At 35.4% G+C, this 27,511-nt stretch overlaps 1 protein-coding gene across 2 annotated transcripts; it reads right to left on the reverse strand.

Moving 5' to 3' along the window:
• Positions 1–17,230: 17,230 nt before the first annotated feature.
• LOC106053796 (kynurenine formamidase-like) lies at positions 17,231–27,511 on the reverse strand. Of its 2 annotated transcripts, none has more exons than XM_056027348.1 (6): positions 27,349–27,511; positions 26,278–26,523; positions 24,066–24,139; positions 21,230–21,342; positions 19,239–19,363; positions 17,231–18,660 (listed from the first exon to the last, which is right to left on the reverse strand). In XM_056027348.1, exons 2-6 carry the CDS (start codon positions 26,454–26,456, stop codon positions 18,309–18,311), a joined length of 843 nt encoding a protein of 280 aa, XP_055883323.1. In that variant the 5' UTR covers positions 26,457–26,523; positions 27,349–27,511; the 3' UTR covers positions 17,231–18,308. The 2 variants fall into 2 exon arrangements, with proteins under 2 accessions (XP_055883323.1, XP_055883322.1); XM_056027347.1 differs by having other exon boundaries at positions 26,278–26,464; positions 27,349–27,510.

Raw genomic sequence — 27,511 nt, forward strand, 5'->3', positions numbered from 1 at the left:
AAAAGCAATCGATATTTTCCAAGAATAGGTCAAAGTTAAACCTAAATGTTACTTGATGCGTAAAGATTTTCTTGTTAAGATATTGTTTCTTAGTATTATTGATTAACTCACCAGCATTGCGCTGTCCATGCTGGTTAAATGTGTATTCGATTTAAGTTTGGAATTTTTTTTTTATTTGTTCATGACCTCGCAAATCAGTGCACCAAACATTTCTTTACAAAGGCAAGTTATCCGCCAGATGATTCGCTCTTCAATAAATGTTTGCTAGAATTACATTTAATCAGTGTATTGCCCAAATCTGTAATTACATCGTCAAAATATATATTATATACATGGGCGTAGCCAGAGGAGGGGATTCTGTGTTCAACCCCCCTCCCGAGATTATTTCCCTCCCCCTCGTGGGGGGTAGAATTTTGTGACGGTGTTTCTGCTCTAATTTTGATAATGGTAGGTGAATGTTAAACCATTAGTTGCCCCAGCCAAGGAGGTTTTGAGATTAAAACCCTCTCTTCTAGTCACCTAATTTCATCAGCGTAGCCAAGGGACTTTTTTAAAGTTTAAACCACCCGCCAGAGTTTTTGACGTTAAAAACCCTATCTTCAATATAAGAATAAAGCAAACAACAGTCACTAGATTCTATAAGCTTAGCCAAGAAGGGTTTTAAGTTTAAATCCCGAGGGCTTTAAGTTAAAAACTCCTTCAGAACTTTTTGAGTTTTAAATCTTCTACAGTGGCTTTTGAGAATAAAATATATTAATATATATATTTTAAAAATTACAAAGACAATTTGTGTGGAAACTCAAAATCGGCCCCGAAGTGGTCCACCCAGGCAGGTTTTTAATATTTTCAGAAAGAACAGCAGAATGAAATTTTATCAAAGACAAATTACAGAGAAGAATGGAGAAAGAATGTTGGCAGATTTCGTTTGATGCCTCAGCGGTCCAGCAGACCAAAGCTTACGTGAAAGTGAATGTGAATTTCGATATGAACCTGACCTAATTGATGTTGAATAGCTAATTGATGTAATTTTTTTTTTTGTAAAGGGTCAATCTCTTATTTAAATCCTCAAGAAAAAAATATTTCCGTAAAAAAAAATCCTTTACTTTATTGTTCTATATTGATATATCAGTTCTGCAGTTCACGCGATGATATGAAAAACTACTTATTAATTGTTGTTTTAAATTATGTTCCACATCTATGCATACTAATAAATCTAAAACCGTTTCCATAAATGTGTTAAAATTATGATATGTCGATTGCTTACCGACTAAAGAGCTTCCCGTGTTTGTTACTATTAATAGTGAATAATTGTAAAAGTGGTGTATTTTTATGAAAAAAACTGCTTGCATAAGTGATTTTAAAAATTAGATTGTTCGATCTTAGAAAAGAAAAAAAAATAGTCGTGCAGCAGAACTTTGAATGATCTAAAATATTATGATGCCGGATTTTCACTATCTTTTCTAGTTTACGAGATCTAAATGGGACGGGAGTACGGATGGACAGACATTTCACACAAAACTAATAGAGTCTTTTTCCCTTTCGGGGGCCGCTAAAAATAGTATTCTAAAGCAAACTACAGTCACCAAATTCGATGAGCTTAGCAGAGAGGGTTTTTTTTTTGTTTTAAATCCCCTCCAGGGGGGGGGGGTAAAATTTCAAGAAACCTGCAGAGGGTTTGAAGTTTAATACCCCCTTACAGAAAGTTTGGAGGTTAAAAATACCCACTTCAATATTAAACTTAAGCAATTAACTACAATCACCAAAATCTATGAGCATAGCTGTTAGGGTTTGAAGTTTAAAAATCCCTAACAGATGGTTTTGAGGATAAAAATTTCCTTTTCGAAAAAAAAAATATATAAACCAAACTACAATCCCCAACACACATTCCTAAAAAAGGGAAAGCAAAGCTACAATTACTAAATTTCAAATAATAATTTAAGCGAAACTATAGTTACTAATTTCTTCCAGTCGCTGGGTTCCATAAATAAAGTGCATTGAATAGCAGATTTTGCTTTTGAACTGCAAATAGAAGGGTAACAGGATAATGAATTGCTGATACCCCGGAATATGCTTTTTTTTTCTTTTAAATGCCGAAAAAAAGTTTGGCGCCAGGGCTCCGCTCCAGACCCCGATGGCAACTAATTCCATTAAGGACTTATTCTACGGTACAAAACAACGTCCGGAAGACGAAATATTCATTACCTATATACACACACTACCAAAGCGCGGATTGTGATACTGATCATACTTTAGTGTCCTGCCGGACAAGACTGCTGCCAACTAAGATCCACACATCACAGGGAAAAAGAAAATCACGCCTGAATACTACTAGCACAAAAAATCCTGATCTTTGCACCGAATTTGAGAACAAATTAGAGGAAGCTTTTAAAAACTTCTCTGTGACTGAGGTAGAAAAAAGCTGGACGTTTATGCGTGATACAATCTACCAAACATCATCACTGGTCTTTGGAAACAAAACCAAGAAAAGCGAAGACTGGTTTGAAGCTAGTCTACCAGAAATGGAAACTGCCACTACGAACAAGAGAGCAGCCATGCTAATCTACAAGAAGAATCCCTCCCCAAGCAACTTAAAAAGGCTCAGAGCTGCACGTAACAATGCCCAAAGAGTAGCGAGACAATGTGCTAACAAATACTGGCAGGAGCTATGCGAAGATATTCAATCTTGTGCCGACTGTGGTAACATAAGAGGACTATATGAGGGCATGAGAAAAGCCTTTGGACCTCACACCAGCAAGTGTGCTCCGCTCAAGTCAAAAGATGGCTCAATCATCAGCGATCGTGCGCTTCAAATGGAACGATGGGTTGAACACTATGCAGAACTCTACCAGATTGAAAACGCCATCTCACCAAATGCTGTTTCCAACTTCCCATCACTTCCAGTTTTGACGGAATTAGACGAAACGCCCTCAGTAAAGGAGCTGAGCATTGTCATTGACATGCTTGCACATGGGAAAACACCCGGAGGAGATGGCATTCCTGCTGAAGTAATTCAGGCTGGAAAACATGCCCTAATCAAACCACTCCATGAACTGCTAAGCTTGTGCTGGGAACAAGGAATGGTCCCCCAGGAATTGAAAGACTCCAACATTGTAACAATTTATAAAAATAAAGGCGACCGCTCTGATTGTAACAATTACAGAGGCATCTCACTGCTTAGCATAGTCGGAAAGGCTTTAGCTAGAGTATTACTAAAGCGATTACAGATCCTAGCAGATCGTGTTTATCCAGAGTCGCAGTGTGGCTTTAGGGCAGGTAGATCTACAACAGATATGATTTTCTCTCTTCGGCAGCTACAGGAGAAGAGCAGAGAACAAAATCAGCCCCTCTTCATAGCATTTATTGATTTGACCAAGGCCTTTGACCTTGTTAGCAGAAGCGGTCTGTTTGCTGTACTAGAGAGAATCGGCTGCCCAAATAAGTTAAGAAAACTAGTGTCAGCTTTTCACGAAAATATGCAGGGCACCGTTCAGTTTGAAAGTTCTTCCTCCAGGCCATTCTCCATTAAGAGCGGTGTCAAACAAGGATCTGTACTGGCCCCTACACTATTTGGCATCTTCTTCTCAGTCGTACTATCCAGTGCTTTTAAATCCATGGAAGACGGAATATACATCCATAGCAGATCCGATGGAAGGTTCTTTAACCTGGCACGTCTTAAAGCCAAAACGAAAAGGCGTCGTATCTTGATAAGGGAGCTGCTGTTTGCCGATGACGCGGCACTCGTATCTCACTCACAAGGAGGTCTACAGAAGCTAGCTGCTTGTCAAGAGTTTAGCCTTACTATAAGTCTCTCCAAGACCGAAATCCTGGCACAAGACGTCGCAGAAATACCTATAATACAAATTGGAACCACACCCTTTCAGTGGTGCAGGAATTTACCTACTTGGGTTCAACAATTGTCAGTAACCTAGACTTAGACATCGAGCTGACAAATAGGATAGGAAAAGCTACCACAGCATTGGCAAAACTCTCCAAGCGCGTCTGGGAAAATGGTAAATTGACCACAGCGACCAAAATCCTAGTCTACAACGCCTGTGTTGTGAGCACTCTCCTTTATGGCAGTGAGAGCTGGTCAACATACATGTACCAAGAGCACAGATTGAATAGTTTCCACTTGCGCTGCCTGAGACGCATAATGGGCATCTCTTGCAGGGACCATGTCTCCAATCAGGAAGTTTTAAGATTGGCCAATATGAACAGCATGTATGCTCTCCTGACACAAAGAAGATTACGCTGGCTCGGACATGTCACCCGCATGCCAGATGGCAGAATCCCGAAAGATATCTTATATGCTGAGCTTGTGGAAGGAGTCAGACCCAAGGGCCGCCCAAGACTAACATATAGAGATGTCTGCAAGCGAGACATGAGAGCCTCAGGCATCAGCGAAAGTATGTGGGAAAACATAGCCAAAGACCGGAGTGCATGGAGACAGACTGTGCGTGCTGGGACAACCCTTGCTGAGAACAAAAGAATTGAAGCGGCTTTAATCAAGAGGGATAAAAAGAAAGCTGCCCTGTCTGCTAGCCCTAAATCAGAGGCATACACATGTACGAATTGTGGCAAAGTCTGCCGTTCTAGAATTGGCTTGATTAGCCACACCAGATTCTGCCCCGTCTCAAGATTAAGCCAAAACCAGTGACTCATTTGGGCGCATCCATTGCCTTTCGAGACAAAAGGAGCCATACATACACACACATATATAAGATAGATAGATAGATAGATAGATAGATAGATAGATAGATAGATAGATAGATAGATAGATAGATAGATGATGGCGGGGAAAGTCCAATCCCTAAACCCCCCTATCGACTACGCCCATGATCACAATTATTCATTGGTAAAAATATTTCTAATCGCCCAGATTTATTGTCTTTGTGGCGCATGAAAAATCTTGAAATTGAAAATCTTCGAACCCAGGACACCAGCGTAGGAAGCCAAACGATTAATCATTTAGCCACTGCGCACCGCGACAGCTATCTCGTTCTTGCTCTTATAAAAAAATGTCAAGTTTCAAATTATATTAGCACACACCGAGATATAAAAAATTACTAACATTTTATGTTTCCTGTTTATACTGTCGATTGGACCTCTTTGGTTCTGTAACTAAGATTGTTGTAAACTGACGTTTGACATTGCTCCTTTCACTTGTATGCACTTAATTGTATGCCTAATTTTTGTTTAACGGTTTTGTATTTCTGTAACTTAAAACATCCTACAAAGCTTAGAATGTCACTTGTATGACAATTACTCAGACTTTGTAAATGCACCAGAGAAGTGATAATGCTAAATAAATTGTAGGAATGAAGTTAAGAGAAACAAATCGCAAGGTCACATTGACTTGTATCGTTTCCAGGAATGTGTAACAGGATTTAACCTACTTGATACTTGTATCGAAACATTTCACCTGAAGACAATTATCTACGGTTGATAGATTTCTCAGGAATGAATGTGCATGTTGGATATATGAATACAAAATTAAAAGCATTAATGTTAGAAATCCTTTGTTATTTGTTTGCATTCATATTCAATATGAGACTTATAATCGAGGTATTCAAACTTTTCGTAGTGAGAGACAAATTTAAAGTTTTGCTGGTTGTTTTGCCTTGAATGATTTGTACATAAATTAATGTTACCTAGCACTGCACTAGAGAATTTAATTGAAATATATTACACACAAAAATAAAAAAAAATAGACTAATTGGTCACTCCGGTCTTCGAAATAATCAAAAGTATAACAGTCTTCCTCCCAAAATTTTGTTCACGCGGAAATAATCCAATAGTAACTTGTTTTAAAACCCATATCCTACTTTGTACACTGGCAGTGTACGTTTTTCAAAAACTTATTGAAAAAAAATTAAAGTTTTTTCTATTTTTTCTTTTGTTTTCGTTGAAGAACATGTTTGTCTACATTTTGAAACTGCTGTTTGACTTTTTACAGTTGCGTTTTATTATTTTATTGCTCTTGAAAGTGACAACATTGTTAAAAATAGAAAAAAATAAAACCTGTTCGGAAAATGTAAGTAATAACACATTTATATAAATATTTTCAAATAAAACTACTTAATTTAGAAACATAAAGTATCCTAGTATTATAATTAATTAATAGATTTAACATTTATAGCATGGTCTTTTCACATTTTAATTTTTTGTAACGTACACTCCCAGTGTACATGGCAGGATATGCCACTGTAGGAATCAATGACTGATATATGAATCGAAATAGATCAAGACTTCATTTAGAACGTAGATTTGTTTGTTTTAACCAATATTATCATATATTATTGCTATACATAATTGATATCCTCATAATTGCAAATTATAGAACTAATTATGATGATTATAAGGTTATTATTTGAAAACATATAAACAATAATATAATAATTCCTTTTATAAATTTTCTTTTGTTTTGTTTTATTTTACTTCATGCAGTTCTCCTAGGCCATAGTATTTTAACTGACTACTTAGAAAAATATTTGTCCCATTAGCAAATATAATCCTATTGATGTATGGTTATGTGAAAAAAAAATAATTATAGATATTTATAAAAAATTTTTAGGGTCTCAAGTAAATATTAACAGTTCACGATGTCATCATTAAGAATCAAGATGATAACCTGATATCTAATAGTAAATAAATAAATAAATGAATTAGACAAAAGCATGATTGAGTTTCAATGACATTAGAATCTTATAATTTGTTATTAGTTCCTTGTGTTATATCATAACATAATATGTTTACCTCTATGACACCGTTATTTATTATGTATACTTATTTTTACAATTTAGTCACAATTTAGTATAGCTAATTAGCAGAGCTAATATCACAAGGGAATTGAGTCTGTAGACTTTATCAAAGCTAACAAACTTGAAAATGCCAAAATTATGACTGCGACACAATGAAAAGAATAAGAAAAAAATGGAATTGATGATTGTTACATAACTGATAAGCATACGAATATACGAACATATAAAGTATGTTTGGTTCAACCGCACTTCAAATATTACAATCTTTGCTTATGGACATGATCTTTGAATATCTCACTATTGTAGTATTATTTGATGTTGTAAAAGATATTTCTGGATAGTACTGGTTAGTACCAGATAATGTTGAAGATTTGATGCCTATTTTTTTTTTACTATATTGTTATAATTTTTTAGTAAAAAAAAGCATTAAAATATACTTTTTTTGCATTAAAATGCTTGTGTGTTTTTCAATGTTATTAACTAATCTGTTTTCAATTAAAGATTGTAAAAAAATATTATTTTTTTTATATAATGTTCCTCACGGGGCCACTTACTGCTACGTACACTGCCAGTGTACTTCTCACAGAATCTTTACTATATGAAATTTTTCAAAAATTCTTTTTGCAGTATCTTAGTTTGACCAATAGAAATTGATATTTAAAAGAAATTTTATTTAATTCAGTAATAAAGTTTTGGGGGTTAAACCAACATATTGTTGTAACCACGCTCCCGCGCTACACTAATGGTGCGCATCTGAGCACTACTGAACACGACTAGTGAAAGACATATTGAGACAGGAAGAAGGACTGTTGTGAGCCGGCTAGAAGTCATGGGAGTCTAAACAGTCTGGTGCTGAGTGCTGTCCTGTGTGATACTAGGAAACTGTGTGGGAGACCTGGAACGACACTGGGAAGTGTGTCGGTGGTCTGTTCTGTGTTCTGGTATAAAGTAGGACTCTTAGAACTTAGACATATTACTCCCTGTGACTTTATAGCAGACGTCCAAGTCTAACTAGCAACTATTACTATTTGTTGATGCGTATACTAGTTATAATAAATAAATACATCGTTTACTGTTGTCGACCTGTCTTTCGTTGAGTGCCTGCCTTAGAGAGTTACAACAATATTATTTTTATCTTTTCTTATCTTATAATATACAGACCGTCCCAGACGTTACTTAAAAAAGAAGATAATTACGTACTAAACGTGTCCTTAGGTCATCTGATCATGCATGCTAATTAATTACTAATCTCCGCCAAGTCACTAGTTTTCCTGGCTGACTCGGGTAGCCTATTCGATGCACTAATAGCACTACGGAAGAAGGACTATTTGCACAAATTTTTACTAGCATGTAGGACAGTGTATATGCTGTTATTATTTGTGTTGTTTTTTTTCTGAGTATTGTATAAAGTTTCTTTTTTGTATTTGAAGATTATGGTTTAATGTTTTTGTATTATTGATATTACTTTTAAGTCTTCTATCCTGAAGGGTCTCTAAATTTAATGATTTTACTAAAGGTGTTACTCTAATCAAAAGTGAACATTCGTTTGTTACGAATTTCACTGCTCTATTTTGTGTCTGTTCCAAATTTGTAATGTTTGGGGTCCGAAATAGAGGATGCATATTCTATTATTGGCCTAACCAAGGTTAAATAAACATTTTCGTTTTATGTTTTTATTTCATTTGTAAAAACATCTTTTAAATAAACCCTATAGTTTATTTTTTAACTTCATCAATCCGTTTTTTTTTATTTATTTTAACACCTAGGCATTTTGAGTTTTTAGTCTGTGTTACTGGTTTACCATGAATGAGATAAATGTTAAAGGTTTTATTCTAATCAAATGTACATTTTTTTTTAAATATCACTTCTCTATTTCGTGTTTCTTCTAGTTTCTTAATTCTAGACACAATCTAGTTTTTTTACATGAACTAAACATTATTTTTTCAAATATTAACATATTGAATTTAATATCTAATAAGATAAATATTAAAAAATATCTTTATTTAAAACAATGATTATATTAAGTGTAATTGTATCAATTAGTGTGTAGAAAGAAGGGCTATCACTGTAAAGGTTACCGTGATTGCTTTTTAAATGTATTTAAAAAAAAAAGTTTATGCTTGAATTTGAAATCAATTGCTCAAGCCTTCTGAGGCCGATACACTGTGACAACGAAGTGCTTTTGAAAACAGTAGGTTTCATAGCTATCTATTGTTAGTTTTAAACTTTGTATTGACAAAGTATAAAGCGGAAAAATTCAACTTCTATCGCCATATCAGTCAAGTACAATTTCTGTCTATGGTTCAATTCTAAAAAAATAATTAATTACCAATAATTAATTAACTAATTGTTTTTTTTATATTGTTTCTTGTTTTGTCAGGTACAAAAAATAAATTGTGCAAAGTTTCTTGATCAAACAATAGGTGTAAGAGAAATAACGTGTACAGATTTTATACCAGACAGATAAAGAAACTGACAGTGAGGTGATATAAGCTTTTAAAAAAAATGAACCATTAGGAATCTCACTCCTTACAGATCAAAATATTTAAATGTTATTACGTAATGTAAAACTAATATTTCAACTATAAGGTGTTTTTGTTTTTTTTTAAATTGCATATAGAACATTTTGCACTATCAGAAATGAAATTCTTTCCTGGGGGGGGGGGGGGGGGGAATCGGAATTTAGTGACTGACTTTTGCTTTGAATTTGTATGTTTTAGGTAAGATTTTAATACTAAACCATCACTTTCCCCAGAGCAGCCAAGGGGTTTTGAGTTTAACCCCCCCCCCCCTTAACAGGGAGGTTTTAGAGTTAAATCACCCTCTTCTATAAAAAAAAAAGTAAAAATAATTAATAATAAATTCCAAGAGCATAGCTAAGGCAAATTTTGATTTTAAAACCCCCTTCAAAATTTACTATTAAACCCCCTCTTTAATATAAGACTATCCATACATCAGTCATCAGATTCTATGAGCGTAGCCAAGAAGGGTTTTGTGTTTAAAACCCCTCTCCAGCGGAGTTTTCAGCTAAAAACCATATCTTCAATATAAGAAAAGAAAATTACACACTCAAAATTATTTGAGCGTTGCCAAAGAGTTTTGAGATTAAGCCTCCCTTCAACGGGGTTTAAAGCTAAAGAATACCTCTTCAATATAAAAAAAGCAAATTACGTACTCAAAATTCTATGGGTCTAGCCAAAGGGGATTTTGAGTTAAAAACCCCCTTTCAAAACCCCCTTCTGAGTGGTTTGAAGCTAAAAAAAACCTCTTCAGTATTAAAAAAAAGCAAATTACGCACTCAAAATGCTATGAAAATAGCCAAAGGGGGTTTTGAGTTTACCGCACCCCTTTCAGCGGGATTTGATGCTAAAAATTACCTCTTCAATATTAAAAAAAAGCAAATTACAACTCGAAATGCTAAGAGCTTAGCCATGCCAATGGGGCGGATTGAGTTTAATTTCCCTCTTCCAGATGGATTTTCTTTTAAGTTTAAAACCCTTCCAGATGCTTTTGAGTCTAAAATCTTCCTTAGGAAAGTTTTTGAGGTTGAAACAGTGGCGTAGCTAGAGTATATGATGCCTGGTGCGGTACCTTATCTTAATGCCCCCCCCCCCCAAAAAAAAACAAACTAACTAATTAATAACATTGCAAAACCTTACTTTTTCAAAATAATATGTATTCATTAATCAAATATCGTTAATTCTTTCATGACCTTAATGACCTTTCATTAACGTAGCATTATCATAGCCTTGACCCCTGCAGTCCATTATGTCTAAGTCATCCAAACGCAATTTCTCTAGAATCATCTCAGCGATTCCAGCAGCATGCTTGTCCTTTGTGTCGACGACGTCAACAAAAGACTCACGAACCTGCACCCCGTCATTCTCCATAACAACATACCGTAAAATTTGGGAAATTTGATCCAGCTTTGAGATGTCAGGTGTACTGTAAAAAATAATAGAGAAATATTTGGCTTGTATATTTGTTTTTTAGCGTGATCTCCCAATATTGTAATAAATTCATTTTGTATTTGTGGAGACATGTATGTATACGGTCTGGAACAAAGCTTAGTTCAAAGCACATGCTCCCTCAAGAGTGGATAGTACTTTGATAGTAAATTTAATAACTCTCCAGGTTTTCGTCTCTTGTATAATCAAATCTTGGGCCTTATTGTCCATATTGTTTCCTACTCTCAGGCGAACTTCAAGTTCCCTCCAAGCAAGCGATGACTGAATGTGAGCTCTGCTGGTCTCATGTTTTTTCTATTTTCGGGGATAACCTCCACCACTCATTGAATCCATCTTTGGATTTAAATGAAGATTTGGTACTTTATCTTGTTGAGAAGAGTGTGCAGGGGAAGCAAAATAAGGATTTTTTTTTTTGGCGAATAACACATCCACTTTCTAAGAACTTTCTCGCCGTTTGACATTTGCTGGAAAAACCAAGCCATTGAAAGCTTTCTAGCCTTTCCTTGTGCTGATTCTTGATGTCTATACGCCTCTCTGAAATGACAGTCCATACGCTGAACTGTTTCAGATCCTTGAGTGAGAAGGTGTATGCGAATATTATCAGTGATGACATCAGGCCAATCTCCAATGTTGTTCAGTCTAGAGTTTATTATCCTGCTATCTGTATTGTTTACACTGTCTGATGGTTCAGCTTCTTCAGTATGAATTTTTGAGGACATGCTTGTGTGCTGTCCTTTAGTCTCTAGAACCTGCGGTATTGAAGTATTTTCTTCTTTTCACGATGTCGGCCTCATCATTTTTTTCTGGATTCAATGATAACCGTCTCATCTTGCTTTGTTGCTTTTAATTGTTCAGTTAATTCATACCCATTAACAGCTCGCCTATAGTCGGTGGACTCTGGCAGTGATGTGACTTGAAATTGTCTCGATGCTTCTTTAGACTTAAGAAATTTAAGAAACGCACCTCACTGCAGTCAAAGAAAATGCTTTATGCGAATGACATTGTCCTCTGGTCAACCGGCAAGAAAGCCGACCAAATACAGGCGGCATTACAAGCAGACCTCCAAACCATCTCCTCGTATTGCGACAAATGACAGATTCAGATAAACGTTGCCAAAACGACCTGGTCCCTGTTCAGCCTAGGGATCGACATTCTTAAGGCTCCATTCGAGCTTCAACTCGGTGCGACTCCAACGTGAAAACATGCCAAATATCTAGGGGTAACCCTGGATAGAAAGTTGTCAATGCTCCAGCACGTCCAGGAAGTTGAAAGAAAAGCCTCGGAGAAGTTAGCGTTACTAAGAAAGCTGGACAACACAAAGTGGGGTGCCAAAGCTGACATGCTACACACATTGTACTTAGGGGCAGTCAGATCACAAATTGTGTACAGCTATACAGTTCAAGTATATGCTAGTAAAACTGCCCTCGAATTACTCGACCGAGTACAATCACAGGCACTAAGGTTCATTTGTGGCACCTTTCGGACAAGCCCAACAAACGCTGTTGAAATCTTAACAAACGTGGCACCTTACATTTAAGGAGGCAGAGGGCGGTACTTACAGCCTATGAGCGCTATAAAGCTACCTTCCTCAATTTTAGTGTGACAGTGGAGAGAGAGGAACCGCATAAAATGCGATCGTTCCTCCACATTGCGGCCAATTTTTCAAAATCATTGGGTTCTCCACTGACAGAATCCCAATTAGAAGAATATGTACTTGCCCTCCGTGGAGGAGAAGTCGGCCCCACACATAAGCATGTCCCTTATAGGGCAAGAGGGAGCCACCAAGGGACGATTAACACCTGCCATACTCCAAAACTTGGCATCAGCTACACTAATGTCCTACCCATCAGATGCCATTTTCTGTTATACCGATGGGTCGGTAATAAGGGACCCCGATAGATCTGGTATGGGGCCCTTATAGTCTACCCAGACCGGACAGAACCAGAGATGCCGATTTCTCCGTCTGAGCTTAAAAGGGTTTTGAGGCGCCAGCCAGACTAGTCAGTCTTGAGCATTGTTCATCATTTTGTTTACGTTACAGTATTACAATTAACTAGTTAGTTTAAAAAACCTCGTAGAAAACAAAGGTTAGCTTATTTTAAAATATTGACATTACAAAAGAATAATTTCAAAAATTAAACTATAAAGAATCATAAAGAAATGAATAAACTAAGACAATTGTTTAGAGCTAGAGTTTAGAAATATATTTGTAAACTCAATATCTAGATTAAACCTATGGACTAAACAATGAAGTAAAAAAAGGTTGGCCTATTTTCTTCTTTATATTACAGAGCATTGATCAGTGTAGTAACAACATGTACCGTGTTTCCGAAATAAATCTAGTAAATTAGATTCAAACTGTTCTATAGCTTACATTGTATGGAAGAAATAGTCAAGGAGATGAAACAAAATAGCGACATGACTAGTTTATAAATCGTTAGTTCATGTTTAAAATACAGTAGTTTATGTTTGTTCGTGTCCATACAATTAGTCGATTTTACTGAAACGCTCAGGGAAATAGGAAATTAATACACACTGGGGGAATTTTGGTGCCCCTCTCTACTTGGTGCCCTGTGCGGCTCGCACCACCCGCACATTGGTAGCTACGCCACTTGCTTGGAGATTAAGTGTTTATGGAAGTTATCTAAAACAGCAATATACCCCATCGGGGCCATCGATATATCAACCGAGGGGACCATAAAAATTGTCCTCACAGATACCTTCAAGGGCCTTGGCATTCCTAGGAACATTCTCGTTGCCTGTAAGAGGGCGGTACTGCTGCAGACCTGCCATATCACCAGAAAATTCTTCAGTAGTAACTGATAAAGGGACTACGACGAATTTTGTTTCTATGCATCAAAAACTCGGCACTAGTAGCGCCAGAAAATGAATAATCGTTCTTTTCTAACATAGTAATGATAATAATAAGGCTTGTCTACGAGTCCGAAAATTAATGAGGAGTGCAGTATTTCCCGTGGCTACGCATCCCCAGCTGTGACTTATATAATTTGCCTCATTTTCCGAGGGTGGTCGATAAAGATTTTATTTTTGCCGTCTGCGTCTGTCCTCGGCAGCGGATTTTCTTTTGGTCTCAAATGTGTATCCCGCTGCCCTTGTGAGTGACATATATATTCTGCTAATTTATATAATGTATAGGGATCGGTGCTTTTTTTTATGATGGTACGCACCGGTACGGCGTATCGGCATCTTTTTCAATGTAGGGAAAAAAATATTACTTTTCTTGTATTTTAGCGTTTATTATTACTTTATTAGTAGTTAAAAGTTAGTCAATCTATCACAAAGTACCGGCACCTATTTTTTTTTTTACAAAACAAGCACTTATAAGGATGATAGCATAGTGTAAGTTTATTAACAATTTTTATTAGGCCTATTATTTATATTGTAAGAACCCTACACCTGAACATTAAATGCTTCAGTACTCACTATCCAACTATTCGACACTGTACATATATGAATTTTTTAAAACAAACTTAGAGAATAGAAAGTTCAAGAAACAATGTGTTGTTTTGTGACTGACGGGATTAGTAGAACGTCTTTAAATATGTGAGTGATATTTTGTTTATGCTTGATATATAACATGTCAAAACCAAAAGGCAAGGCAGGCAGGCGACCCAAAGGCAGATCCCGAATGCGATATACTAATCATGAGGAGGCAGATCTACAACAGACTGGGTTTAGACAGGGCCGGTCTTAGGGCACTGCAACCTATGCGGCCGCAGTGGGCCCCGCACTTTCATATGTTGGAAAACTACATTCTAATGTAGATGACACGTAATTTAATTTGACCGTGATTTTACACGAAGTAAAATATGAATAAAATGCAATAACGAATTATTTTATTACAAATATTGTTAATTTTCACTTATTATCCTTATACCTACCCAGACTAGGCCCCGCGCTATCCGTTTCGCTTAGGGCCCCGCAATATGTAGGACCGGCCCTGGGTTTGGGCATGGAGACGAAAGGCCCCTGGAGAAATCTGAATGGAAGGATGTGTATAAGCAGGCAAGAACCCTCCATGGCCTGTAGCGTCACAGGGATGGATGGATTATATATATCCTGTGGTCGAGACATAATATAGGTCGAATTGAGAAGCCGAATTAAAATCATAGAGCGTACGAATAACATACTTTTTTTTAGTGGGAGGTAATGCCGTGTTTCCGTATGTATGTGTACACTTGATACCAGCGCCTTTGTGTATCAGCATTCAAGCAATATCTAAGAATTCATACATGGCACAAATCATCAATGGGGTGTTTCTATTAACATTTATGACAGTTGACATTTATGTTACATAACAATAGGCTTTTGGCTAGAAATGTGTGCCCTTCTTTACAAGCTAACAATAAAGCAGTGTTCATAGTCTTTCGGTTTCTGGGATCGGAATGTTGGTGCAGCTGTTAGGCTAAAGATAGTTTTTCATTCTGGCTTTTAGATTTAACCGCATTATTTAATAAAAGTAACAAGTTTTTTTGTTATAGGGAAATGTCTTTCATTTGTTCCGCAGAGTTTTCCTTCTCAACCATAGTTGTTTTCAATGGGCTAGTTTCTGAATCTCAATAAGAAACGAAGTCACTTGTCTTTTGTCTGTCTTCAAAGTTGTAGATCTACACCCTTGGCGTTAATTGGTTGAGCGCTTTTTTCAGCACCTGAAACAAAATGATTCTTGTGATTTGTGCTTATTTTTACAAAGCTTCTACTCACTTTGTCTGCTGTCTGTCTATCTTGTTAAACGTTTGTACACGATATTTCTCACAAACAACCAAGCTGTAATTTTGCACAATTATTTTTGTCTACCTGTTAACACAAGAATCATTTTTTTTAATTAACAAATTAGTTAATTTATTGTTTAGTTTTGTATCCCAAACTAATAAAGTAGTATAAATTGAATTAGTCTCCTTTATTGTTTGTAGAAAAAGAAAACTATAAATAACTATAATACTATTTTCATAATCAGCTCCCTCGAACAATGGTTATCATATTGGCTTGAAAAGGCCTTAACTCTCGAGTTCGAATTCAGGTCGCTCACTTTTTTTTTATACAAATATATTTAAAAACTGGTCCAGACAAGTGATAAGAGTATAATAAAAATAATACATATTTTCAACTATATTACCTTTAGTCCAACTACAGACTTGTCTCGTGTGTTTAAAATTCACTGAACAAAAAACTCTGGACAATGTACATAGATTAGACATTACCACTTGCTTTTATAGCTGAACTTTGTCTTCAATATGTAAGAACGTCTAAATTTTACAAACGCCTTCCAATGTAAGGTTAGATTTTCGGGGGGGAAGCCCCAAAATTAAATCCTGACCTTTTCAAAAGGGTCATTATATCTTCTCTGTACTTTTAAAAGAGTATTACTTTGATATACATCTTCATATAGAGTGAGAATCCTTCAGTGTCGTAATTTGGCAATGCATTTGTATTTTAGTTTGTGCCTAATACCGCTGTCCAGAACAGGTCTCCATATGTCAGGTGCATATTGTGTTTGGTGTAGATCTTCCTGTCCTGAACCTAGTTCAAAGTAATTAAAGATGCCTCATGCGATAGATCCAAAACAATATAGATCTCAATCTAGTATGAGATATACTGCATCTGTGAAAATTTTCTTCTTGGAAGTTTGTCTAAATCGCTAGGACTTCTATACATAAATTAACTAAGACTAAGACTAAGACTAAGACTGCTTTATTGGTCCTTACGGAAATTTGTTGTGATTACAAGGACTCGTTTCTCATATAAAGACAACACAACAGAAAAATACACATAAATACAATAGACAACATAAAGAGTTCATTCAGCGACTACAAACAGGTATCTTGGTGCATTTCATGTTGTCTTTTTATTCCATCTGTGATCAACCGAGTCTTCCGTATCTATTTCTATCACTGCACCTTAGACCACGTAAGAATAATTATTTAGTCCTTATGAACTATTTTTATACAAAATATAGTTCCCTAAGAATATCAATGATCTAAATATATAGATTCGAACTGGTGTGAATCGCTTCGCAAATGATTCATTTAGAAAATTAAAAAAAAATGTATTGGTATTCGATAGCTGAATAGTTACAGTGTATGTCTAAACTAAGACTAACGTTGTCAGGATTTAAATCTCTCTTCAGTGCCGTAAGTATCTCGTACACTGGTCCTAGCCACCCATTTCTTAATGAACTTTAGGATAACTTTAACGTGTTAGAAAATAAAATATACAAAATAACATAAAGGCATAGTTCTCTAAGTGAACAATAACTCGTTGATCAGGAAACATGAAAAGGACCAAGATGCCTGTGTGTAGTCGCTGAATGAAATTTCTATGTTGTGTCTGTTGTATTTATGTGTATGTTTCTGTTGTGTTGTCTTTATATGGGAAAAGAGCCCTTGTAATCACAACAAATTTCCATAAGCATCAATAAAGCAGTCTTAGTCTTATTTTAGGTAATTAAAATTGATGTTACTTAAAAAGCACACATACACACAGCTTTATGAGAAATAGAAAATATAATAAATCTCTATAGTATAACGAGACACTTCCGATCGAGCAAAGAAACATAGCACATATAAATGCTAATAGAGATGCACTGGTCTGTTATTAAGGTCAAAATCATGTACAAAATGAAATGTACTTGTCTGTTGGTTCAATGCTTGTGCTCAGATCTGTTGGATAAACGTTTACACTGACTTTCAATTAATGGCAAAATGAAGTATAAATGGCATTCGTTTGTCATGTCAATAAATAATTGCATTTAGATGTATTTGATACATTGTTTTTAATGACCGATGAAATATCAAGAAGAATTTCAAAATACGTACTTTGTATGTTGCAAGATTCAGAATGTTTTAATAAACATTAATAAACATAGACTTATTTATTATATCTAGACTAAAAACCGGAAACAAATTCTTATCCGCGATTGATCGATTCACAGACCTATATATATATAGATTTTTATGTACGTAACTCTTTTTCAAGCTCTAAGGGAAGTCGCCCCAATCAATCTTTTCTGTCTTAGAAAAGTAATGATCTTTAGATTTCAAAGTTTAGAAATAACACAAAATCATTTCTCGGATTTTCTTCAAAATGGGCTATTAATCACAGATCCATATATTCACACAAATATATGAAACAAAACCATTTTCTTAGTTTCCATTTAGATAATGTTTCAAAAATTCTAGATCGAAATAATTCATGTCTGTTGATTTTAATCATCTTATGTACATTTAAATATATTGATTACCTAGATCTTTCTAGATTAAGTATCTCAAAATTGCAAAATAATAATTATGGGTCGAGAGTACTCTTATATTTGATGCTCAATTACTAGATCTAGATCTAAAAATTAAATTATAGGTTACATAGGTTAGAGTTGAAAAAAAAACAACCAACAACTTCACAAAACAAACGCCTTGTTTCAACTTTTAAAAAATTCACGACATTGTCCAGTCCAGATATAGTATTATATATAAGTCTAACTTAAACTATATGTTATACAAAGTAGATGTATTATATACTCTGATATATATTTTATAAGAAGCTTCTTGACATTCAATTTTTACTAAAACACACGAATAAACGCACTGATTAACACCAGAGACCACTTTAAATAAATTGCATTAGACCCGCTGCGTTGAGTCTCGTATATAATAGCATAGGCCCTGACCTGAGCCCCAGAGGCACCGACATATCTGACAGGCGCGGCGTGGAATCGAAAATTTTTTGGGGGCAACAAGTCAGTGGCGTTGAGATTTTCGACAATAAGTTTGTTGTTGGGTAAGTATCTGACGTGGATTGGATTCCCACTGTTTGGCGGATCTGGCGACATGGTGTCTGTGCCAATGATCTTAATGTTACGTTTCTCGTAGAGATACATTCCGACTTCTTCACTAACTGATGGAAACTTCAAGTCTCTGAAAATAATCAAGAAAAGAAAAGAAGGAAAAGAAGCTTTGTAATTTAAACAAACAAAATGTTTAAACTATTCTTTTTTTTAAACCAAAGAGCTTATCTAAGGGGGAAGAACTTATTAAAACTTTATCTACCAATGATGGACAAGTTATTTTCCTTATTTATTATCAAACGAAATAATAATAATTAATTGACTAATTGAGTTTTTTTGTTTATTGATTTATGTTTTTTTTTCAGATACAATAAATAATTGTTTAAAGTATCAATGTGTTTTGGAGTTGAGAGAAGAAGGTATAAGTATGTAATCAAATGAATTACTTAGAGTTGAAATTATTAGTTAAAGTTTTAATTACAATAGATGTTAAGACCACGAGAAAGATACCTACATCATCCTACAAAATTAATGTAATTACAATCATTCAATCACATCATATACAATAGTCTCCAATATTTGAACTTTAAATATTGAAATCTACCTTTTACCGCATTAGTTACCAAACAAATAACAACATGCAATGTTATTAATTAAATTACTTTATTTGTATCCAACATAGTGTACATGTAATCAACAGAAACCTACTTCCAATCGTTAGATTCTGTATTGACGTAAAGCTTTTTGTCGTGGAATCTTTTATGCCAGCCAAAATTAAAAATGACTGCCGCTTCTTGTGGGATATCGCCATTTTTTCTCTCCCATTCTTGGACCTACAATATTTGCAAAAGTAGCCTAATCATATTTTTTGTAATGGAATTTTCATTTAGACCTAGGTTTGAGTTTAAAAATAATTAGAAAAAGATTTTAAAATTTATAAAAGACTATACTTTCATTATTAAGCTTCAAATAAAATAAAATAAAATAAAATATTAACAATTTTTAGCGGCCTCCGAAAGGAGAAAAGACGCTATTAGTTTTGTGCGAAACGTCTGTCCGTCCGTCCCGTTTAGATCTCGTAAACTAGAAAAGATATTGAAAATCGGACATCACAATATTTTAGAACATTCAAAGTTCTGATGCAACGGCTACTTTTTTTTTTCTGAAAGCAAAAAATCTAATTTTTAAAATCAGTTACGCAAGCAGTTTTTTTTTATGAGAAAAAGCTAATTAGTATGCATTACAAGTTAGACCTAATTTAAAATGAATAGTAATCTTGTAAACTTTATTTTTGTGAACTTTTTTTTGCGGAAATTATAATTTTTTTATTTTTTTTGAGGATTCGAATAAGAGATTGAGCCTTTTGAAAACAATTAGATCAATTATAAGACATCAGTTAGACCAGGGGAGGCGCGGTGGCTGAGTGGTAAAGCGCTTGGCTTCCGAACCGGGGGTCCTGGGTTCGAATCCTGGTGAAGACTGGAATTTTCAACGTTGGAATCTTTGGGCGCCTCTGAGTCCACTCAGCTCTAATGGGTACCTGACATTAGTTGGGGAAGAGTAACGGCGGTTGGTCGTTGTGCTGGCTACATGACACCCTCGTTAACCGTAGGCCACAAAAACAGATGAACTTTACATCATCTGCCCTATAGACCATAAGGTCTGAAAGGGGAACTAGTTAGACCAGGTTCTCATCTAACTTTACATTCACTTTCACCTATCCTTTGATCTGCGGGACCGTTGGGGCACTACACAAGATCTGTTAACCTTCTTTCTCCATTCTTATCTCTCAGTTGTCTTTGATATAATTTTATTCGGATGTTCTTTCTGAAAATATTGAAGCCTGCCTGGGTGGACCACTTCGGGGGGCGATTTTGAGTTTGTGTTTCCACACAAACTGTCTTTTGTAACCTGTTTTGTTTCGATTCGTGTATCGAACCCTTAACTCCACCAGCTGCAAACAAATATGCACTTTCTTTAGCCAGCATATTTGTGCCATTATTTATTGGCATGTGCATTATATGGACATCTAGATCTAACACTAGACCTAAAGTTCTGATTTAGAAGTCTTAAGATCTAGTCTAGATCTACTTTTAGATCTAGAATTTAGATGTAATCAATATTAGATTTACGTAAAAATTTATAAAAAAAACTTGCTTATAAACTTCAATAAAATTGAAGCATCTTTAAATTTACTCAGTTATGGTATAATTACGGTATACGGATGACTACGTCTTATTGACTCTAGACCTCATTATTGTCTTCAGACAAATTTTCATTTATTTTTTTTTTTCTTTGAAAAATTATAACGGTCAAACTAGAGTTTTTCTCGTGTGGCCACCGAGCTAGTAACTCTCTTCTCAGCGATATACATCGACTGTTAAATTTCTCGGATATGATATTTCGTAGAACGAACATCTGCTCTGCCCATGATCTGCCTCCTTAGAAGCCTGCTTGTTCTTCTCTGAGCCTCTCATCTACAGACTGTTGAAGCCGTTTAATTAGAATATGAAAATAATGTTGGTATTAATTAGAAAAATATTTCAAGATCAGCAGTACTAACCAGAAGAATACTTCTTTGATTTTTAAAATGTCAGAAAAAGAGAGAGAGAAAGAGAGAGAGAGAGAGAAATATGAAAGTAGAAAGAACGAAATCGAATTGTAGATTTAGGCACTTAGACATTCTATCCCTTAATTACCTTAGATAATGGTACTTTGTATTCTATATTTCTGCTAGCCTCATCTGCTACGTCTATCATTACGCCGTCTGCTATAGTGTTCTCTATTGGTAGATCATCAAGCGCTACGCCATCTGGAGTATAATAAATGTATGGTGTTATATATTGTTATGTATTAGTTTAGAGAGCATGTTAGTTTCGGTAGACAAATATATTGTGTACTGTTTTTTTTAGCGACGGTAAAAGTAGTGACGTAGTAAGACAGACGTATGACGTAAGAGAATAGTCGAACAAGAACAATATGACGATAGCGTAGAAGGTTGTTTAGTATTAGAGATACATAAGTAACGACGGATAAGAAGACTAGACAGATCTCTCAGTTGTGAGTAAAAGTATCATTTGCAGTAATGCAAAGTCTTTATCAAGTCTAGTTTGTTAACCAATAATGTTCTTTGGCTAATGAGGAAAATTTAAGGAAATAGCAGTGAAGTTACACAAGACATTATCCCAGATGAGTATGTAGTATTTTACGTCTAGTTAATTTCGAGTCTGTCTTGACAACTTCTCACGTGACTAAAGAGACTAATTCTTGTTACACGTCCACGTTCGATAGCTAGGCTTGTGTAATCACCAGACCCTGCAGCGTTGTAAGAACTTGCCTTCCCCTCCCGCTTCTGGCGTTCTTATCCTGTGCGAATCGGGACCCATCCATGTGAACCAACCATGTAGGCTCACTTTGCGCCCCCCTCTCGTAATCGTTAGTGCCGATCTGGAAGAGCCCTGTGTTTCACCTACGTACATTAGTGCAGTGATACCCAAATTACGGTCCGCGGGCCAGATCCTGCCCGCGGTGTGGTTTCACCCGGCCCGCCAAAACGTCGGCACAAAGTGAAGAAATCTCCCTTCCAAACAAAAAAAAAAAGGTTGAAAAAAGTGTATCTTTACCTACGTTTGGGCCCTCAGTTTTTCTCTGATGGATTGGTACCATAACCTTTAACATTTGTGTGTTTATGAAATGGGACGCTGAAGGAAGAATCTGGTAGATTGTGAACATATCTTTACTTTTTCTTGTTGTTGAACATGATAATTAGCCAACATATTTATTTTATAAAGAAAGTGTGGCTGTCTAATAAAACAACAACATAAAAAGGGCATTATAAAATAAATATGGCTGTATTCTTTGTTTGAGTTTCAGTCGCGAATAAAAGATTGTTAATCTACGACTAGAGATTGGAAGATACATGGGAAAGAGACCATAAGGTGAGTCGTTGGTAAAGCTACCTGCACTGTTGCTCACATTTTAAGTAGGGAAATGAAGCTATTTGTTTGAATCATACAAAAATATAATTGCCTATTAATTAAGTATTAAAATCAGAGGTTTCACCAAAATAGTTTCAGAACAATTTCATTAGTTTTTGTAACTTTTCTGTCATATGGCCCGCGAGACGAGTGCTGGAAATTAAAATGGCCCGCGGGTCGAATTAGGTTGGGCATTACTGCATTATTGTATTGAAATTGGACAACATAACATTCTACTGCCATTTTATTTGATCCGAGTTGCGCAGTGGCTGAATGGTTAAGCGCTTAATTTCCGAAACTGGGGTCCTGGATTCGAAACTCGATTGAGACTGAGTTTTGAATTTACGGATTTTTAGGGCACCCCCTGAGTCCACCAAACTCTAATGGGTACCTGACTGTATTAGGGAGAAAGTAAAGGCGGTTGTTGTTGTTTTTTTGTGCTGGCCTCATAACACCTTGCTCGTTTACCGTTGGCCAAAGAAACAGATAACCATAACATCAGATGTTTTTATCTCGCAAATTCTTAAAATTATTTTTTTTAATGTGATTCCCATACACTATGATCTGTATTACGTTACTACAAAACAGTTTAATGTCAGACATCAATTAGCAGGTTCGTTTGTGTAATATTAAATGATTAGAAAAGTGGATATCAAGGTAAATAAAAAATAAATTAATAAAAAAATCTTATAAATTGCAGACGTTCCTTGTAAGCAGAAGATAATTACATCCTAAGCGTATTCATGTGTCGATGCAGTCATACATGTTAATTTGAGATATAAAATATGTCACTGGTTTCCCTGGGAGTCAACCCTTGCATACTCCAATAGTACTAGGGAAGACTTATAGGAATCTGACTTATAGAAATTTGACTTAGCATATGGAATAAGAAATTAGCCTTTGTGTCTTTCTGAGTTTTTTATAAGGTTAAGTTTTTTTTGCATTTTAAAAACTTATAGCTTCTTTACTTTTAAGTTGTCTGTTACGAAACGTCCTTAAGTTTAGGGATTTTACTTATGGCGTTACTCCGGTCAAATGTAAGTATTCATTTGTTGTAAATATCACAGCTCTATTTGTCTTCTCTACTGTCTTGAGGTTATCTTGAGTAAAGGAGTTTGAAACAGAGGGTACACATTCAAATATTGGTCCAACAAAAGTTAAATAGCATTTTATGATCCAGTTGGAATGTACAAACATTTCTTTTAATGCATTATTTGAGTTCTGATTAATTGTATAAGTATAAGAGATTTCATGATTACCTTAAATTAATTTTAACACCAAGGTATATTAGTTTTCAGTCTGTGTAATTGGCTTACCGTAAATAAGATAAGGAGAGAGAGAGAGAGATAGAATGAAAAAGAGAGAGAGATAGAGAGAGACATATAAAGAAATAGAGCTTGTGTGTGTTGGTGAGAATTAGAGAGAGAGAGATAGAGAAAAGGAGAAATAGTGTGTGTGAGTGAGAAATAGTGAAACAGGAACAGGACGAGAGAGAGAAAGAGAGAGGAAGAGAGAGAAAAAGAGAAAGAGAAAGAAAGAAAGAAAAGCATTAGTTTACTTTCTGAAAAGTGTACTGGTGCATCTAGGTGAGTGCCGCCATGTTCAGCAGACGAGTAGTCCCCAGCTTCAATCCTGTTTGATAACAAACATAATATCAAATAAAAAGTCAAAATGATTTTTGGCGGTATTAATAAGGGGAAGAACCGCTCTTAGTTTGTGTATGCGTGAGAACAGAGAGAGCAAAGAGAGAGAGAGAGAAATATATACTTATTAAATGTGTTTGTTTAAGTTATTTTATACTACACATTTATGTTACTTATTCACTAGGACATCGATGAGCAAGTTTTGACTATAGCAGGGGTTCATGAGTAAAAAAATCAGAGTTTGAGAACCACTTAAAAATAGATGATCATTTAATGTTAATCACATCAGTAAGTAAGAGACCCAGATCACCGTACCTACCGCAACTCTTTGTGTTTAAATGCTTCACCTATCTCGGCAGTATCATAGACCACCATGAAGGAAAAGATGCAGATGTCAGAACCCGCATTGGTAAAGCCCGAGCAGTCTTCAATCAGTTGAAGAACACCTGGGGATCTAGGGAAATAAACACCACCACCAAGATCAGGCTCTTCAACACCATTGCTTTATGGAGCGGAGGCATGGAGAACTACCATCACCACCATGAAAAAAAATCCAGGTATTCATCAATAACTGCATGAGGAAGATTCTTATGATCCGCTGGCAGGACAAAATCTTGAATGAGGAATAGTAGCAAAGAACAAAGCAGCATCCCATTGAAGTAGATATCCTTCAGAGACGATGGAGATGGCTAGGTCACAATCTTCGCAAGCCTGCATCCAACATAACAAAGGAAAGCCCTAACCTGCAACCCCTAAGGAAAGATGAATAGGGCACGGCCCAAGAATATATGGCTCCGCGATCTGAAAACAGATGCCAAGCAGGTGGGCAAGACGTGAGGCCAGTTGGAGAGACTCGCCCAGAACCGAGACGTCTGGAGGAAGCTGGTTGGTGGAGTATGCCCCAGAAGGGACCACAGGCAGAGATGAGATGTGATGAAATTACGTGTGGAAGAAAGAAAGTCATGCAATGTTAATTCTGATTCACACACACATATTTTCAGACGACATTTAGGTCCGTATGCATTGGGTGATGAAGGCAGTCATGTTTTAACATAGCACTAACTCTTCAAAATTTCTAATTTTTATTTCATTAGCGACAGAGACATAAACAGATTACCAATTGTAAATTAAACATATGAAAACTTATAATCCCTTTATATCTATAGGCAAATCATAATTGAGCTTTATTTGTGTTTAATGTTACAAACTCGAGTTTCTGCATCATAATGTACCCGAACAGGTAAACTTTAACATACCCTTGTGATTCTTCAAATAAATACCACTCTTACAGCAGCAACATATTACATTAAGATACTTGAGTAGCGGTTGTTTTTTTTTCTCTTTCTTTTCAAAAACTAACAACAACGTGTAAAGGCTAATTAAAAGTTCCTGGATCCAATATTTGATTATCTTGTGGCACATGAACCAGTGTCGTTAGCAGTGGAAGAGTATTTTCAGATTCTAGTATGTTGACATATCTCTATGCCGAATGTTAATATATGTAACGTGTGGCTATCACATCAAATAATAAGCTTATCCCCTATATATCTCGGACTCTCTATTTCTTCTTTACTCTATTTGAAAACAAGAAAAAAAAATACTATTCCCCCTATTGATTAGTTTTCTTTTAATAGCTTATAAATTTCTGGTTAGGAAAATGTTAAGTCTACCTGACTTTATTATATTCCAATGATAGGTCTTTCGATTTAGACCTAGAAGACTATGCGCAAATGTTAAACTCTTGAATGAATAATGTATACATGCGGAAATATCCGAAGTCGTATAGTCCTTTCAAGATAAATATTTATTGTCCTCTAGCGGAATTAAAATGTATTTCCTTTTTTTTTTTACTTTGAAAATTAAAACTGTCAAACTAGAGTTTTCCCAGTGTAGACAATGAGCTAGCTATTCTTTTTACAACGCTTTACAGCTACTGTAAATTTCAATGAATTTACTTGAGCCGTTTTCGAGATCTGCTTCCAGGTTCCACTCACCCACCCATGGTTTCAGGTTCCTTGAATTTATGCGTTAAATACAAGTATTGTAATAATACACGCATAAATGTAACAGTTAAATACGTTGAATGGTAAAAATGTAATGCTATAATTAAACAAAGTTATGCTTTACCTGACATTGCCACGGTTGGTTACTGTTACATTTGATCTTTTGTAATGGTTGAAGCCAGGTACCATGAATGTCGTGGGTCCATGTTTATGAGAAAGATCTATGATTTTCCCTGACACTATAAAAGTCTGCCAGAGTGTCAGAGATATGAGAAGCACACAATGCATCACTTGATGGGACATCACTGAGTCTAGAATGAATGTTTATCTAAACTAGTTAAAACGTATTTCTGAGACTGGCATTCCCATGCTTTATTGAAACATAGATAAAGAAATTCCATTTACTCGATCATTCTCTTTTTAACTTTTCAGAAGTACATATTAAAATTATGTTTATATATTTAAGTTTTAGTCTAATCGTGTTAATGTTTGTCTCATTGTGGATATCCAAAGACCATATCCACCGATAACTACAGGTGAACCATTTCTAGCACATTCTAACCACCACCCCCCATTCAAATGTAAAATATATTAATGAAATTTTAATGCTGAAATTCCGATATATATATATATATATAAAGACTCACTTTAGGTAAATGCTATAGAACGAGCACTTATGAGGACATTAATTGAAAGCGTGACTGTACATTAGATATAGATAAACAGACAGTTGAAGCTAGGCTAGTAACATCTTCAACGTGATAGTGACTAAGACTAGACCGTTACTGTTCTAAATTAAACATTCGTAATGGGTCTAGGGCGGTTGACTTGGTCTATTCAGTGTTACTTCTATCTTGTGTATGTCTTTATTTGTGTATCTGTCAATCCGAGCTCAGGTAAAGTAATACTGCTCACATAGAAATAGTTAATACAAACTCTATAGATCCAGATAAGACATATCACAATGCATTATTATTTGCTTTAAAAATATTTTAATAAAAAAAAAATAAGGAAAATAATAAGCTTATAAAGTATAGATTAATTTTTTATTTATAATGTATGTTTCAAGTAGTTTCTTTAAAAATTAATGATTAACCACCTCCGTGTTCATACCCTACGTTTATGTTGTATCCATAGTTGATATGCACATTAAACTTTTAACTAGTACATAGAGTAGAAATGGTTCAAAACTTACAGCATTAAATTAATAGCCAGTCTTTCAAACACTTTGCTCTGCTCTGTTCTGTCCAGACCCATGACATAATGTAAACTTACTTCTGAGCCTGGTTCCTGGTCTACATTTAACATACACACACATATAACCTGTTGTGCTCACGTCTGCCCTACTTCTGCTACTG

The sequence above is a fragment of the Biomphalaria glabrata genome, chromosome 4 (genome assembly GCF_947242115.1).
Source record: "Biomphalaria glabrata chromosome 4, xgBioGlab47.1, whole genome shotgun sequence".
NCBI classification, from domain to species: domain Eukaryota; kingdom Metazoa; phylum Mollusca; class Gastropoda; family Planorbidae; genus Biomphalaria; species Biomphalaria glabrata.

Bases quoted from the DNA above. Each gene is read 5' to 3' on its own strand.
- LOC106053796 (XM_056027348.1), bottom strand. From the start codon at position 26,456: ATGTCCCATCAAGTGATGCATTGTGTGCTTCTCATATCTCTGACACTC. The intron at 24,140-26,277 runs GTAAAGCATAAC...GTTATCAAACAG, and splicing joins ACCAACCGTGGCAATGTCAG to GATTGAAGCTGGGGACTACT. The intron at 18,661-19,238 runs GTAGGTTTCTGT...GATTATTTTCAG, and splicing joins ACAGAATCTAACGATTGGAA to AGACTTGAAGTTTCCATCAG.